Source organism: Panthera leo, chromosome B4 (genome assembly GCF_018350215.1).
Source record: "Panthera leo isolate Ple1 chromosome B4, P.leo_Ple1_pat1.1, whole genome shotgun sequence".
Lineage (NCBI taxonomy): Eukaryota > Metazoa > Chordata > Mammalia > Carnivora > Felidae > Panthera > Panthera leo.
The window spans coordinates 87,901,793-87,918,919 of NC_056685.1; the positions used below are offsets into that span (position 1 = coordinate 87,901,793).

At 43.3% G+C, this 17,127-nt stretch overlaps 1 protein-coding gene and 1 long non-coding RNA gene across 2 annotated transcripts in view; one reads left to right on the forward strand and one right to left on the reverse strand.

The window, feature by feature from the left end:
• LOC122224768 overlaps nucleotides 1-17,127 on the forward strand; it is an 86,211-nt gene that overhangs the window by 58,084 nt on the left and 11,000 nt on the right. The window contains exon 2 of the long non-coding RNA XR_006204926.1: nucleotides 16,707-16,901. This is a non-coding gene — a long non-coding RNA (uncharacterized LOC122224768). The remainder of the gene's footprint in view (nucleotides 1-16,706; nucleotides 16,902-17,127) is intronic.
• PPM1H (protein phosphatase, Mg2+/Mn2+ dependent 1H) overlaps nucleotides 1-17,127 on the reverse strand; it is a 260,854-nt gene that overhangs the window by 9,120 nt on the left and 234,607 nt on the right. The window contains exon 9 of the mRNA XM_042947048.1: nucleotides 12,697-12,848. Coding sequence (XP_042802982.1) covers nucleotides 12,697-12,848 — 152 coding nt within the window. The remainder of the gene's footprint in view (nucleotides 1-12,696; nucleotides 12,849-17,127) is intronic.

The window sequence follows — 17,127 nt, forward strand, 5'->3', positions numbered from 1 at the left end:
TTTGAAATGAGAAGATATTTCTTTGATTTTGGAAAATTCTCAACTGTGAGCTTTTTGAATATTGCTTGCCCTCTATTTTTTATATTTTCTACCATTAGACCTTTTCATTTTACCTTCCAGATTTCTACTTATTTCCTGTTCTTTTTTCTCTCTCTGTGATTTCTGTAAATTCACTAATTCCTGCTTTAAGCAGTTTACTCTTCAATCCATTCAGTACAGTTAACCCTTCAACAACACAGAGGTTAGGGGCACCGACCCCTGCACAGTCAAAAAGCCAAGTAGAACTCTTGACCCTCCCAAAACTATTAATAGCCTATTGTTCCCTGGAACCTTTACTGGTAACATAAACAGTTAACATGTATTTTGTATGTTATACTTATTACTGTATACTTACAATAAAGCTAGAGAAAATGTTTTTAAAAAAATCATAAGGAAGAGGAAACATATTTACAGTATTGTGTCGAAAAAATCCATGAAAAAGTGGACTCATGAAGTTCAAACCTATGTTATTCAAGGTCCAACTATAGTAACTTTATTTCAGTGACATACTTACACCATTGTGAATGTTCATCTGGTTGTTTTCCACATCTACCTTTTCTTGCCTTGTGGTTCTATGTGTACATGTTTAAAGTTTCAACCTGTTCTGTTGTGTTTTCTTGGTGAGTTAAAGGGAAGGCTCCATTGTATGTAGTTATCCTTTCTCATAGTGGATTTGAAGGTAAGACAGGAGTTTCTCTTCAGTAAGGGTTGTTTGTGCCCTCAGTTACAGAGAGAGCTTTGAATTTGCCTTTACTGGGAGACACTCTGGGTTTTTCTAGCTGTAGAACATATAATTTCTTGGTTTTAGGATTCCCATACCACAGGAGTGGTGTGAGGCTGAACTTCACACTTTTCCTGTGTGGTGAGCCTACCCAACTGTAACCCTCACAGAGCTTCAGTTTCATTGGGTTCTTGCCATCACCCACGCGTCTGTGTGTTTCAAGGAAGGACGGCCCCAACCTGAGTGGGAGGCTTAGGGAGAATGCCTAGGATCACTTCTTCCATCACTGCTGCCAGGAGCTCAGATTCCTCCGCGTGACTTCTCTTCGCCAGACTTCTCTGGTGAGTGTGGTATCCCCCTCTGTGAAAGAGCAGTCCATGTGGACAACTGAAGGGGACTGATTAGATGCTGTATTCAGGGACTTAATGGTACAGCTGAACTCCAGGACCAATTTCCTGACATTTCCTTCAGGCTACAGGAGACTCTACTGAAATGGAGTGAGAGACATTCAGGTAAAATGAGGTGACCTGCAGGATGCTTTCCTCATAAATGATCACCTCAACACAACCCCAGAAACCAGCTCTTGGAAGGAGGTTGTTTGCCCCAACTCCAGTATTCACCCAGGCTGGTGGCCATTTCAGAGCATACTGACATCCACATTTAAGAGCCAACTTGCCTCGGGCATGAAACCATTTGTAAGGTTGCGTTTTATCAAAACCGGTAGGAGAAAAAACAACTTTCTCTGATGGTAAAAAACTGGGTCTCCTCGCTCCCATTTGGTTTTCCTCCAAGGGAAACCTGACAAGGGCTGCCTGGTTGGGGACTCAGAAAGAAACGGCTACATGAGACAATAAAACAGGACAGCTCTACAGATGTTGGTACTGAGGCTGACCACAGGGGCATACGCGTGCCATAGACGGAGTCAACACGTGAAATTTAAGCACAGAGTACTCAGGAGGGCAACAAAGAATATGGTGCAGCTGAAGACAGTGACAGGGAAGTGGATTCCAGTACACCCGGGCCGGGGCTGTGAGGCAGGCTTGAGGAGCCTGGTGATCTAGAAACTGACGTGGAGCAGAGGAAGGGCCATTCTCGATTGCCTTTCTTCAGAATGCTCGGTCAGACTGCAGGAGAGAACTGCTGGAGCAGTTCGAAGGTTTCACTCTCCTGTAAGAAAGAATCTCCCTGGGAGACAAGTTTTGTATTTTGAGAACATTTTTCTTCTCTCGCTGAAGCTTTCAATATTGATCAGCAAAGCTCTGCTCAAAGAAATGGCTGCTAGGGAGGGAGCTGACTTGGCAGGCAGCACAGGGCTTGGCTCAGAGGCTTCCTCAGGCTCTGAGGGGGAGGGAGCAGAGAAAGGACAGCAGGGGAGGGGAAAAAAAACAAAGGGAAGAGGGCTGAACAACTACGGGAAGGCCAGGAGCTCTGTTCACTAACAGGGTGGAAGGAGGCTGATAAATCCTCAATTGTCTCTGTTGTCCCAGCCACGTCGGTGGCACTTCTTAGTTCTTTCACCTCTCCAGCAGGGCGCACAAAGGGCTCAGGGTGTGGGCGCAGGTTGCCTAGGGTCCAATCCTGGTTCCCCGCCGCCCTCCGCCCAGATGGGCACTCTGGAAAAATTCCTTAGCCTCTTGGAGCCCCTCTTTCTTACTTATAAATCTGGAATGATGATAGTGCAAACCTCAAAGGTTCCTCCAAGGAATGAATGAGATCCTTCCACAAAGCATTCAGCACAGTCTTGGGTCACTTGGGTCAGAGATCAGTAAACGTTAGCTACCATTCTCATTAAACATAAAATGCCTTTCTCTTCGCGGAGAGATTTGCCTTCAGTCATCCACCTCTTTCTTACAGAGCCTGTTTCTCACAGAGACCACATTTGAATCAGCACTGGTGTCAAAAATACTGTCCATTTCAGGCCTCAGGCTATAACCGTGCCTTAAAGGCTTTAATAGTTCTAGTTGGGTGGGAACTGCTATTTGCCATTTAGATGGTACAGATCTGGGGCTTTCGTGGCAGGAACTGGGGGATTAATGGGTTCCAAATATTTGCATATAAAAGGCAGCAGCGTCCATCTGCTGATGCCCAGCAGTAATAGAGTGTGATGGGAACAGGAGGAGGAACCTTTTTTGCATTCTGAGCAGGCCTCTGAAATTTAAGAGGTAGAAAAGCTCTCCTAAGCTTTGGAACATTGGCAGGGATCTATGGTGACTGGGTGGGTGGGGGGGTGAGGGGTGGCTTGTAGAGGGCTCCTTATTGTACTTGGAACCAGGCAACTCATCCCGGGAGGAGGCATGACTTAGGCTCACTGCTGGGAGCTGACCCACATGTGTCCCTTGTCCAGCTCTGAAGTCACTGAAACCACTCGTGACAGCTTCTGTCCCCTGCCTAGGGCATGGGGATCCCAGTCAGGTGGAATACCCTGACACACTGGAATAATGATGGCTACTGTCCGTGACACGGCCACTGTGTACATTAGGGGTTTATGTGGCAGCAGGTGCAAGGCCACAGTCTGGGGAGAGCTGCCCACCTCCATGGGAGAGGGTGAGAACATTTGTCAGGCCTTCTCCACCCTTATGCCCCTGGCATCTCCTCCCTGGTTCCTTAGGTGGTGCATGTTTGTTTTAGTTTGTATCCCAAACAGCAAAATTTCAATGTGAGAGGGAGCAGTAGACCATTTCCTTTTCAGTCTTCCCTGGCAAGCCCTTTAAAATGCCCTGATGTTCCAACTAAGTGGCCACACAGCTCTGCTCCAGCAGCCACATAAACAGCAGTGAGGGAGGCAAGATGGGCCTGGCCGCGTGCTGTTTAGAGGCAGGCTCGCAGGCTGGCTTCCAAGTTCTCATGGGTCTAAATACGCTCAACATTGCAAAAGAAACAAAAATGCAGATTTTATCTAGTCTTCAAACAGCATATCAGGCACTCACAAATTTGTTCCTAAGACATGTAATTGATGCTGGGGGGGGGTGGGGTGGTGGTGAGGGAACCCTTCCTTTTTGCATCTGAGGCATAGTTTTTCAAAACCATGTGGTGCTGGTAGAAATTAGTTCAGCTAATTCACGGAAAGATTTCACAAAAAGAACTTTAGTCTTTTGCCAAAATAAATTTCGTATTATCGAGGAAATACAAACTGGCACTTAAGAGCTGCATCAGTATACTGCTGTCAGTGTTGGTGGGTGTTTTGCTACCAACTTCCCACTGATTAATCTCTTCCTCATCAAGGCACACAGATCCGAGTCTTGGAGAGCATGGACCTGAAGAGTGACATCTGAAGGAGAACCATCAAGACGGCTTCTCTTATTAGGGAAATGCTCTGTGGAATTTACATTATATGGGTACTTACAGATTTAATACCCCATAATAAGCACCTTGAGTGTCATGGCAGGAAGACTGAGGATCATTAGGTCCAAGTTACAAAGATGAGATTTCCACAGACAGGTCTTGGGCAATCGAGGACTGGCAGAGCCTTGCAAAGTTATGCTTTGGCATTTGAAATATGGCTACATACTATGCTTTCATGTTTGGTTAACTGTTCTTTGGCTCTCTTTCCCCTTGGCCTTACCCATGCCCTTACCCCTTAGTAATACTGACAATTTCTTACTTTCTGACGAAATATCAAGCATCCTCTTTGAATGTTTACACACATGCCTCCATTTTGAATATTCCTCGCAAGAGATCTACCGCCAAGCCTTCAGCCTGACAGAGGGGATAAGTCAATCCTAGATATTTTGCCTCAGAAAAGCCCTTCCAGGCCTTTCTTTGAGCACCCTCTCCAAATTGTGCAGGGTGTGTAGGCCTCAAAAGAGAATCTCAGTGGTATTACAGAGAACTACAGGTTGTGCAGCCCAACCTTCGTGACTTCCAACCATCCCACTCAAGTGCTAGCTTGGTAGATTTCCTATACACGATCCAATTCATAACCCCACGAAGACTCCCATACCTGCCAGCCCTGCTGTACTTCAGGGAATACTCTCATCAAAAGGAAAGAAAAAGGGAAGGAAGATGGGAAGGAAAGAAGGGACTGAGGGAGGAAGGAGTCCCACCACACTCCTTCTGACTTGTCCATAAAGCCTCCTTTTAATTTTCTGGTTCCTTTGTGGAGACAGTTCAAAACAGCAAAAGGACTTCATAAGATAGAGTCAAGAAGATGAGACAGCTTATTTTTACTCCATCTCTGCCTGAGAGGATGGTGTGAGGGTCAGAAATTCACAAACCTAATCTTTATGCTTCCCTCACTCTGTACTGTGGAGGGGGGAGATGCTATTTTAAGTTCCTTGTTGGGAAGGATATCATCACAGGAAGACAATGCTGGCAGTCACTAAGAAGAAAAGAAAAAGACAAAGGAAACAACCTACACGTAACATTAAAAGCAAAGTCATCCAAAGGCAACCCCCCAAAGTCCTGCCTGTCACAGGGCTAATGGTCTGCCTCTTTCTGTTGTGCTACATTCTAGACAAAACTGTGTTAACTCAGCAGAACCCAGAGTAAAGCAGCCCCATTCAAAACCTCAAATGAAGAAACATTTTGTGGTTCTTCTCACTTGTTATGTTGCCTTCCCTCCCTCTCAGGCCGCCTGCCCTGGGGGTACACCTTTCCTCTCTCATTTTCTATCAAACAGTAGGCTGACCTCATCTGGTCAGTGCCTCAGGTTTGAACCCTCCTCCTTTCTCCCCCACGACCACATAGACAAAACTTCGGTCCTGGGGTGCATTTGGAGAGAAAGGAATCTTGGCCAAGGAACAGCCCACAGAGCCTCCGGAATTATAAAGTGAGTCTTCCCTCCTCACAGAAATTATAATTTAGGCTAAAACTTATTAGGATGGCTTTCACTCATGTTTGTATTGCACAGGAAGATCGGAAGAGCTCCCAATCAAAGTGAACCCCTGTCATGGCTTTTGGGACTGAGCTCTCCATGGGCCGCACAAGGGAAAAACTCACAGGGCATGAGCACGGTGCCCACCTCCCAAATTACACACAGATGTGTACAAATATGTCACACACATATCTTACACAGCTTCGAAGCCATGAGTGTGAAATAAATTCAGTTTTTCTGATTTCCCGGTATTGTTTAAATTACAAAGGAGCACACGGGGGTAGAGCAACAACCCACATCTCAGGTTTTCACCATCAGATGGCACAGAATGTTTGCTGATTATGGACTAGGATGAACGAATTACACAAATTCCCCATCATTATTACAGGCTCCCTTTCCTACAACTAATTTGCACATTCATTAATCTTGTGAGTTCGTAAGGTTGGCCATAACCTGGCCCCTTTCCCTGTCACACCTCCTCTGTGGACAGCACAGACTGAGCCCGGTCAGCCCTCCTGACTGTCTGCTTCCTTGACCATGCCATGATCTCCCTCCCCAGCTGCACCTCGCCCTACATTGCCCGGCTCACACTCATCTGTTCTTCGGGTTTAAATTTAGATATCCCTTCCTGTGGAAGGCTTTCTTGGGTATCCCTTGCTCCCGGTTAGGCTCCTCTCTTTCATCACTTATGTTGTAACTTCCTTACGTTTCCATAACCCCCTCTAGACTCTAACCTCCCAGAGGGCAGGGGCCAGGTCTAAACAGGTTCCCTAATAATATTTCCCAAACGAATGAATCTGAATTGGAGTTATCTGGCAGAGACGAAACCTTTGCCCATGGTCTCCAGCCTGATATTCTCTCTCTTACTAATAAAACTGTGCTCATCTTACAACTTTCCCTTTGACACATCCATCTATCTGATACAGGATTCTCTCTTTGGCTTTGGTTTGCCATCTTCCCCAAAAGGCAGACAAAAAAAAAAAAAATGTTTTTCCTTCCTGCCCTGTTTGTTCCACGGAAATCCCTATAAGCCCTGCTTCTGGAGGCAGTTCTTCTGAACCCAGGAGCCTGCTCTGACCTGGTGTGCACCTGCCCAGCAACAACACTGTCCATGGGTTACTGCTCCCTGGAGGGCAGATTTGTTGCCATGGAGAGAGGTGGGCTGGTAAGCAAAACCAAGCCAGCCTGGAGAGATTAAAAAGAAAAGTGTTGAGTGCCTTTGCACTCATACCTGTCAGCCGGCTTTGCAAAGCTTTATAAAAACAATTACAGTAGAGAAAATCAACAAGAATATTGCTAACAAGCAGGTTATAAAACACAGATTAAAGATAAAAGCTCAACAGGAGAAAAACACATTTAAGTTCAAATAAAAGAATCCAAACAAATGGATACCAAACAAGTCTAAGAGGGAGACAGTCGAGCTTCACTTTTTCCTCAAGGGGTATTTTTTGTTGTGAAATACATGAAACATAGAAACACAGCATCAAACACAGAATAAATTCAACAAACCACAACAAACATCACTGCTCTATGAGGTCAGTACTATTGGAACCCCCATTTTACAGTTGAGGAATCTGAGGCACGGAGAAGTCAAGAAACTTCTCCAGGCACACTTCTAAAGTGTAGAAGGGGCAGAACCTGGATTTGAACTCAGGCAGTCCGACTAGATTCCCTGCTAGTAAGCACTAGGCTATACTGCCTCTCATACTTGACGTACAAATACTTAACTACAACATGTATATAGTTTCAAAATAGCATGCATAATCATGTTCCTGCCATCTAGCTAAAGGAAGAGAACATTACCAGGAGTATCTCAGAAGCTCCCCGTTAGCCCTTCCTCAAGCACATACATTCCCCTGCCGCCCGCTACCTCTCCTACCAAAGTAACTATTATCCTGAATTTGGGGTTAATTCTCTTGCTTTTTGTTATAGTTTTATTATCTACATGCCTAAATGATATATTGTTAGTTTTCTACTTCATGTAAATAGAATCATAATATGTGTATTCATCTGTGACTTGCTTATTAAGCTCGACATTATGTTTTGGAGATTTTTCCCTGCTAATGAGCACAAGTTTGGTGCATTCCCTTTTTTGAGCTGTAAAACATTCTGTCCTTAGTTTATCCATCCTGTGACATGTGTGTTGATTGCAGCTTTTGTAATAAGAACAATTCTGTGGATCTCTTTTTGAGAGCACCAGATCACCCAGATGGTTGGTTAAAACACCAACTGCTGGGTCCCACCACTGGAGTTTTATTTGGTAGATGTGGGGTGAGGCCTGAGAAATTGCATTTGTAACATGTGCTCAGAGGATGCTGGTGCCATGTGAGCCAAGGACCGCACGTTCAGACCCACTGCTCCAGGGTACAGAACTAGGAGAACTTCGAGTCACAGGATATAGAAACGTCCAACTTCACCAGGGACGCCAAGTGTGACCAGTCCTGTCTACAAATTCACAAAACCATCTACGGTTACTCTACGTCTTTAATTTTACCTCTCTGCTTACTGCATTTGAGTGTTTTATTTTGTTTCTTGTTTGTTTTTTTAAGCAGGCTTCACACCCAGCACAGGGCCCAACGTAGGGTTTGTGTCACGACCATGAGACAAGACATCAATCTGGACCAAGAGTCGGATGCTTAACTGATTGAGCCACCCAGGCACCCCTGCAGTTGAGTGTTTTTTAATATATTTATTGAGGTGCCTGGGTGGCTCAGTCAGGTGGGTGACTGACTCTTAGATGTCGGCTCAGGTCACCATCTCGCAGTTCATGGGATCAAGTCCCAAGCTGGATTCTGCGCTGACAGGGTGGAGCCTGCTTGGGATTCTCTCTCTCTCTCCGTCTCTCTCTGCCCTTCTCCTGCTCTCTCTCTCTCTCTCTCTCAAAATAAATAAATAAACTTAAAAAAAATATGTATTTACTGGCCATTAATGTTCTTCTGGGTCATGAGTGGTTCTTGCTCATTTTTCTACCGGGTTGCTGAGCTGTCAGCACAGAGCCCGATGCACGGCTCGAACCCACAACCACAAGATCACGACCTAAGCCGAAGTAGGACACTTAATGGACCAAGCCACCCAGGTGCCCCAATTATGTTTAATTTTTTGAGGAACCACCATATTGCTTTTCATAGCGGCTGTACCATTTTATATCCTTAAGAGTAGTGCACAAGGGTTCCAATTTCTCCACATTCTCACCAACACTTGTTATTTTCTGGTTTTTCTTTTTGTTTTTTTTGTTTTTGTTTTTTTAAATAGCTATCCTAATGGGTAGGGTGATAGCTCATTGTGGTTTTGATTTGCACCAATTTACATTCCCACCAATAGTGTGCGAGGGTTTCCTTTTCTCCACATCCTTGCCAAACTTATTATTTATCTTTCTGATACTAGCAATTCTGACTGGTATGAGGTGATATCTCATTGTGGTTGATTTGCATTTCCTTGATTAGTGATGTTGGACATCTTTTCATATGTCTGTTGGCCATCTGTAAGTCTTCTTTGGAAAAAGGTTTATTATTCAGGTCCTCTGCTCATTTCTTGTGTTTTTTTTTTTTTTTTTTTTTCTCACCTGGGGTGTTGAGTTGCCCTTTATTGGATATATCACATACTGCAAAAATCTTCTCCCACTCAGTAGGTTGCCTTCTCATTTTGTTGATGGTTTCCTTCCCTGTGCACAAGATTTTTAGTTTGAGGTAGTCCCAATTATTTATTTTTGCTTTTTTTTTCCCCTCCCTGGGGAAACACATCCAGAAAACTACTGCTAAGGCCAAGAGTTTATGACCTAAGTTTTCTTTTAGGAGTTTTATCATTTCAGGTCTTTAATCTTTTAGTTTACTTTTGTGTATGGTGTATGAAGTGGTCCAGTTTCATTCTTTTGCATGTAGCTGTCCAGTTTTCCCAACACCATTTGTTGAAGACTTTCTTGTCCCCATTGTATATTCTTGCCTCTTTTGTAGGTTAAGTGACCATTAAAAGGTGGCCTTATTTCTGGACTCTCTATTCTGTTCCATTTGATCTATGTGTCTATTTTTGTGCCAGTAAAATACTATTTTGATTACTACAGTTTTGTAGTATATCCTTATATCTGGGATTGTGATACCTCCAGCTTTGTTCTTCTTTCTCAACACTGCTTTGGCAATTCAGGTCTTTTGAGGTTCCATACAAATTTTATGATTATTTTCTTCTAGTTCTGTGAAAAATGCTTTTAGTATTTTATTTATTTATTTATTTATTTATTTATTTATTTATTGCTTTTGGTATTTTAATTGAGTTTGAATCTAGATTGCTTTGGGTAGTATAGATATTTTAAGAATATTAATTCTTGTAATCCATGAACATGGGATATCTTTCCATTTTTTTTCTTCTTCAATTTCTTTCCTCAACGTCTTACAGTTTTCAGAGTACAGGTCTTCACATCCTTGGTTAAATTTATTCCTAGGTATTTTATTCTTTTTGATGCAATTGTAAATGGAACTGTTTCCTCATATTCTCTTTCTGATAGTTTGTTGTTAGTTGTATAGAAATTCAACAGATTTCTGTATATTGATTTTTTTATCCTGCCACTTTACTGAATTCACTGATCATTTATTTTTATCATATATTTGTTCTCTGTTTTCTTATCTATAACTTTTCCTTACATTACTTCTGTGTTTGCTTTCACTTCTTAAATTAGATACTGTTGTTGAAGTAAGGACAACAGATCTAAATTTTAAAATTAGGACAGGTATTGGGGTGCCTGGGTGGCACAGTCAGTTAAGTGTCTGACTTCGGCTCATCATGATCTCACAGTTCATGAGTTCGAGCCCTGTATCTGGCTCTCTGCTGACAGCTCGGAGCCTGAAACCTGCTTCAGATTCTGTGTCTCCCTCTCTTTCTGCTCCTCCCCCACTTGTACTCTGTTTATCACTCTCACAAAAATAAACATTAAAAAAAAAAAAAATCAGGACAGGTTTTTACTAATAGTCTGCACTCAGGAAAAGAACATATGACTTACAAGTAGATAGCTCTACTCCTTTGGCTCCTAGCACCTACAAGTTATACAAAGTCTTTAGGTACATGTCTATGTGGATAATATAGGCAGAAATAGCCCCATAACACAAGTCAGCTCTCAAGGTCCTACTCAGAAAATCTTTCTCTGTGGTAAAGAATCTACAGCTTGTGGCCAGGGGTTCCTTGTGATACAGTAGGGAGTCCTGGAAAAAGGTATCTTATGACATGGAGGGGATGTGGGTACTTCTGGCAGGTTGGGGTGAGTGTAGTCTTCATCTATGCATAGTTGATTAGATGAAAAAAGAAAAAAAGCCTCAGATTCAGCCTTTCAAGTTTTGATATGCAGTATTCTTCCCATTATTTAAACCCCTAGTTATTTCTAATTTTTATTATATTTTTTTGATTTGTAAATTATCTAGAAGTTTGTTTTCTGATTCCCTGTAGGTTTTCTCTCCCTTAATTAGTCTCAAAGTTATATATTCTATTTGTTTTGTAGTCTTTTTAGCTATTAAAACACATTTAAAGTCTAAAGCTAAATGCGTATAAGAGAACCTCTTTCCAAATAGTATACTGTAGCCAATTACTACCCCTGTTGCCAATTTATTGTGCAGTTTTTATTCAGCATTTTAATTCTATCATTTTTTACTACCACACATTAGACATCCTTGTTTCTGTTTTGCACAGTGAATATATCTACAAATTTACTAAGATCCTAGCTTAATCCATTCGACTTCTCAGATCTTCCATCTGGATATATCCTTCAGAATTTTCTTCCACGCAGTTTGGTTGGTGTTAAAATTCCTCACATTGTGTTTTGCCTGAAAATGTCCTCAACTTATCCTCTTCAATGATATTTGTACTACATTAGAAAATTCTTTCATATATGTTAAAGAAAAACTTACGTGTTAGTAAAATATTCTTTTCTTAGGCAATTGAAGATATAACTCACTGTCTTTTGGCTCCTATTGTTGTTTCTGAAAAGTCAGCTTTCAGTCTAAATGCTATTTATATATGTATCTGTTTTGTCTCTCTTTCTGGCTGCTTTTAGTAGTTTGTTTGTTTAAAGTTCTTCAGTTTCACTATGACATACCTACTTATAATTTTGATTTCTTCTGCTTGAGATTTGTTGGGCTTTCTGGATCTTCGGTTCATTATTATCCAACAATTCTGGAACTTTTTCTTTTTCTTCTCATCTACAGTATTTCCTTCCGGAACTCTACTGAGAGCATCTTAGGTCATAACCCTAGTCTCATAATCTCATTTTACATTTTCCCTCCTCTCTGTCTCTATGAGCCCTATTATGGATTATTCAGATCCATTTTCCAGCTCACTAGTGTTCTCTTCAACTGTCTCTAATCTGTTTAATGCATTAAGTTTGTAATTCTTATTTTTATATTTGTTATCTCCAGAAGTTCTATTTCCTTACTTTTAAAATCTGTGCAATCAATTTACAGTCTCTGGTCCATGTTCCTATTTTCAGTGCTTTAAAAAATTTTCTTAAATGTTAAAATATTCATTTGTATTTTTGACTGATAAATTCAAGAATGAAGTATTTACAGGTCCCACTCCACTGTCTGCTGTTTTTACTGGCTTTTACGCACAATGAATTGTTTTCCTTGTGTTCGAAGTCAAAGCTGCCTTTCTCCTGAGAGGAATTTCTATTTATTTTTGAGGGTCACCTAGAGTTGTTGAGGATATTTACATTGCCATTATGCTACAAAGGAAAACCTACTTTAATCTTTCTCTCTTTCCCCAAGGTTTCTCAAAAGAAATAATTTCCCAACAGATAAAAATCACTGCTGGGAGCATTTGGTATTGCTCTCATCAAGAGGATCACAAATTGGATTATTTCCACTTTGGAATTATGAGGGAAGAATGTGAGAAACATATGCTGTCGAAATATCTTACAAATCAAATTCTTTATACCACTTGCATCTAGGTTCAACTTGAGGAGGGTTTTTACTTGGCTGTGAAAGTACTTCTAATAAGAAATGCTATCCCTTTTGCAGTTTGGTTCCTAATCCATATCAGCTCTACTACAAATCATGAATGATGAAAAGTGCATGATTATTATTTATTGTAGTCACACCGTGTAAAACTGGCGGCAGGTATAACCCTACAACCATGAAAATACACAAACCTGTGAGGGTCATCTGGATCACAGTTAGGAAGAAACTGAGAGATGGCTTCTGCCACTTCTTCATTTGATAAAACATCCCAGAGTCCATCGGTGGCCAAGATCAGCACATCATCTGCTCCATGCTCATATTTGGAGAGATCGTAGACTCTTACCTGAAAAGAATGGGAATACTCCTACTTAAGAAATTGGGAGCACGTTATTTCCCATAACAAATTGGTTTCGGAATTCTTTTCTTCTCCCACCTCGGCTAGGGGTTTTTAGGTACGCGCTCTGAAGTACTTGGTTGTGCAACCAGCTTTGTGGCCATGGGTAGCCTCCTTTGGAGACTTGCTGTATAGACATATGGGACTCAACAGGTAAGCTTAAGAGTTGACAAGGAAGAATTAATTGAAAATTAATGCCTGAGACATAGCTGGAACAATACTTATAATAGATACAGTGCGAGCCAGAAAAGCAACCTGAGGCTTGCTTCCTTCCTTCCTTTGCACACCCATTCCACAAGTAAGGGCCTGCTGTGTGCCAGGTACTCTATGTATAAAGATGAATAACAGGGGTACCTGGGTGGCTCAGTAGGTGAAGCCTCTGACTTCAGCTCAGGTAATGATCTCACTCAGTTTGTGGGTTCGAGCCCTGCGTCAGGTCTGTGCTGACAGCTCAGGGCCTAGGGCCTGGAGCCTGCTTCAGATTCTGTCTCCCTCTTTCTCCGCCCCTCCCCCTCTCATGCTCTCTGTCTCTCAAAATTAAATAAAATGTTTAAAAAAATTTTTTTAATCTTAAAAAAAAAAAAAAGATGAATAACAGATTTCCCTGCTTCTTAGCTCTGTCTTTTGGAGAGATAAGGCCAGCCCTGGATCTTTAGTAGTTACTCTGTATTTGTCTAGGACTGAGGAGACACTTTATTTAATGGGCTCACTTGAATCACATTTTGGCTTACCTGTTTGAGCCCCAAGGGGCAGGATTTCTTTCCTGTAAGGATGGGGCTCAGACACTACACTCAGGTTTAAGAGGCCTTAATCTAGCCTAAATTACAAAGGACACATGCAAAGTCTGAATCTCCGAAGTGGATCTTGGCAAACTTGTAAGTCTTTCCTCATCTCTAGTACCTGGAATGACTTGGGATATTTCAATATCCACCTAACCTCTTTGGGAAGGACAGAATAACCTTGATGAAAGTAGTAAGAATAAAAATCAAGCAGTTATTTGGGTTAGGCCACAACTCTATTTTCACACAACTTTGGCGGGAAAAGAGTCTGGGATTTTTTTTTTTTCCTTTTAAAATTTTAACATTTATTTATTTTTGAGAGACAAAGAGAGGCAGAGCATGAGCAGGGGAGGGGGGGGGGGGAGGGAGGGAGGGAGGGAGGGAGGGAGGGAGAGAGAGAGAGAGAGAGAGAGAGAGAGAGAGAGAGAGAGAGAGAGAGAGATACAGAACCCGAAGCAGGCTCCAGGCTCTGAGCTGTTTGTTAGCACAGAGCCCGACGCGGGGCTTGAACTCACGAACTGCGAGACCATGACCTGAGCTGACGTCGGATGCTCAACCGACTGAGCCACCCAGGCGCCTCAAGAGTCTGGGATTTCATTGCCATTCCCTCCCCATTTGGCAGAACCAGCCCCTGTGTATACACACCTCATGAACTAAGGGCACAGGCAAGTCAACTTCATCAACCTTCCAGTTCCTTCAACCCTTCTCTTTTTTCCCTCCTATCTTCTAAAAGCAAGTCTGAGTAAAAGCTGTAGGTCAGCGGAAGGTCAGGGAGAGGAAGGAGTTTATAGAGTTTAAGCAGCCATGTGTCCCATCACACACAGTCACTGCTAGGTCATCTCAGATCTGGAGAGAATTTGATTCTAAGAGGCCGACAGACTGTTCAAATCCACATCTTTGAAAGCCAAGCCTCCTAGCTTTAGAAAGGTTTGCCCAGGCCTGTGACACCCTGACACAGGGCTGGTCCTGTGGACTAACAGACTACACCCAGCAGCACAAAACAACAAAATAGCACACGCCTACCGACGGAGCCCTTGGAAAATGAGCTCAAATGAAAAGCAGCCTCCAGGTACCAGGCCTCTGCGGCCTGCTAACTGCGTGGTAACAATTAGCTAATGGCCCGGTGCACGGCCCACACAGAGGAGAAGAGAACTCAGGGGTATACTGGACTGGCTTTTAACATTTTCTCAAAAGGCATATTCACTTTGAGGGTAGAAGTTTACATTCTAGAGAAGGCACTGTGCCTCATGAGGCCAAATTAAGGAAAACAACAAGGGGGATCTTAAGCTTACAGCAGTCTGGAAAGTCCCAGATGCCAGAATTCGATCCTCAGGGCACTCACTGAATTCATGTGGTCCAGTTTTCACTCTGTAGAGGCAACCAAATCCCTTTTGCTTTAATTTGTTGTGACTCCTGGGCGCCACAAATGTTAGAGCAGTGCTTCTTAAATGTTAATGTGCCAGGAATCAGCTGGGGATCCTGCTAAAAGGCAGAATCTAATTCAGTTCTGGGGTGTGGCCGGAGGCTGCCTTTGCAGCTTACTTCCACGTGATGCTGATGCTGTGGGTCCTTGGACTACACTCTGAGTAGCGAGGCTGAAGAGAATGCCTACTGGCCCATTTGCAAAAAAGGAAATGTAGGCCTTCGTGGCCTCTGTGATGCCTACACAGACTGTCCTCTAGGGCAGGCTTTAGAGAGGACAGCAAATGTTGGCTCTGGGCTCCCAAGTTCAAGTCCTGGCTCACTGTGTTATTATTTCCAGTATGTGATGACTTTGCCTAAGAGAGACTGCTAGCTTCTTACTGGGGTAGGTCTACAGTACATTTCTGTGAAAATCTGAACTCCACAGAATAAGAAATGTTACAGGAGGTGGGGGAGATGATGTCAGGTGCTCCAGTTCCAATCTTGCTCTTGTAGCTAAATAGGAGATTCCATCTGCCTTCTAGCGCCTTCTAAAAGAAAGATTTCTAGGTCTGAAGATAACATCCATTTAATTTCAGGACTACCCTGGGTTTGGGGTGCCAGAATCGTTTCAAGTGCTTTCTGCTGGCCAAAAACATGTAGAGATCTGAGCTGTTTAAGCTTAAGTTATCCTGCCCACTACTCAGCTGGAGATCTAGCCAACAGAATGGGAGTGGAACGATAAACAGAAACATGTTACAAAATGCTCTCTTCAATTCCATCAATAAATTGAATCCTTCCCTAATTCCGCTATTCACATTTCCACACACAGTTCTCTAATGCTGTTTCATTAGCCAACACGAAAATCCTTTCAAAACCATTCTCGAAGTATTTTTAATGTAAATAATAAAAAGCTGGTCTCAACCCTGTTCCCTGAGGCACTCCCCAATTAACATCCTTTTAGGTTTTTATTGCTACCCTTTATTTCCTGCCCTTTAGCCAATTTCCAAAGGACTTTGCCAACTTTCCACTTACAACTCGTGTCTTGTACATTAACCTGTAATGCAGAACATTTTGTGAAAATGCTCTCAGAAAAACTGGGCTGCAGCACAAGACAACCCGCTTCACGCCCATCCTCCCTGGCGGCAAGGGCTTCAAAGGATTCTGGCGGGCTCTGGAGTCCTGACCTCCTCTCCCTGCAGCTGTTGTTGGCTCTCCTCAGTCAGACCACACTCACCTCTCCAAAGTCCCCTCTTCAATTCCGTAAATAGCATCTTGATGTTCCAGGAAGCCTCACATTAAACTAATGGGCGCTGAGGCTCCCCCGGACTCAGACACCAGGAAGAGAGTATCCCAGGCCCCAGTAGGGGCGAGGTGTTTAAGCAAACGCCTTTGTCTGCAGGAGAGCTGGAGAACAGGGTCAGGGCTTTGTGTGACTCCTTCCCGTGTTCCCAGCTGCCCAGAGAGGGAGAGAAAGGCCACAGGAATCCTTGAGATCCTTGCAGTTTTTCAGAGTGATATAATTTGAGCCGCTGAGAGACGGGTGGAGCCTGTGTGGGTCCATCTGCCCTCCTAGAGCCGCCTACGTGTTGACTGAGCACTTACTATGTGCCAACTACTCTTCTAGGTGCTGCGGGTACAGCTGTGAACAGAAGTGACAAAGTCCCTCAGAGCATCTAAACTAGTAGAGAGACAGACCCACAGACCGCAATGTCAGAAGCCGACAGGTGCCCTGAAGAAAAGTCACAGTAAGAAGAGTGACAAGACAGTCCTCGTAGAGGACCGCCCTGGGAAGGCACTGTGTGAACAAAGATCTGAACGAGTGAGGTGATATCCCAGAGTCCCTTCCTGTGCTCCCCCTTCCTTCCCTCAGAGACCTGCCAACCCTCTAGGTCCGGTTAGATTGGGGGCTGCAGTGCCACGTGCAGCTGCCAAAGCACTCCTGAGGCAAAGCAACCAACAAGCAGCCTCGCTTTCTCTTCCCTGGTCCGCGCAGTCGCCATCCTCCACATCCCATGAGCACGGCATTTGTACCTGCCAGGTCCACG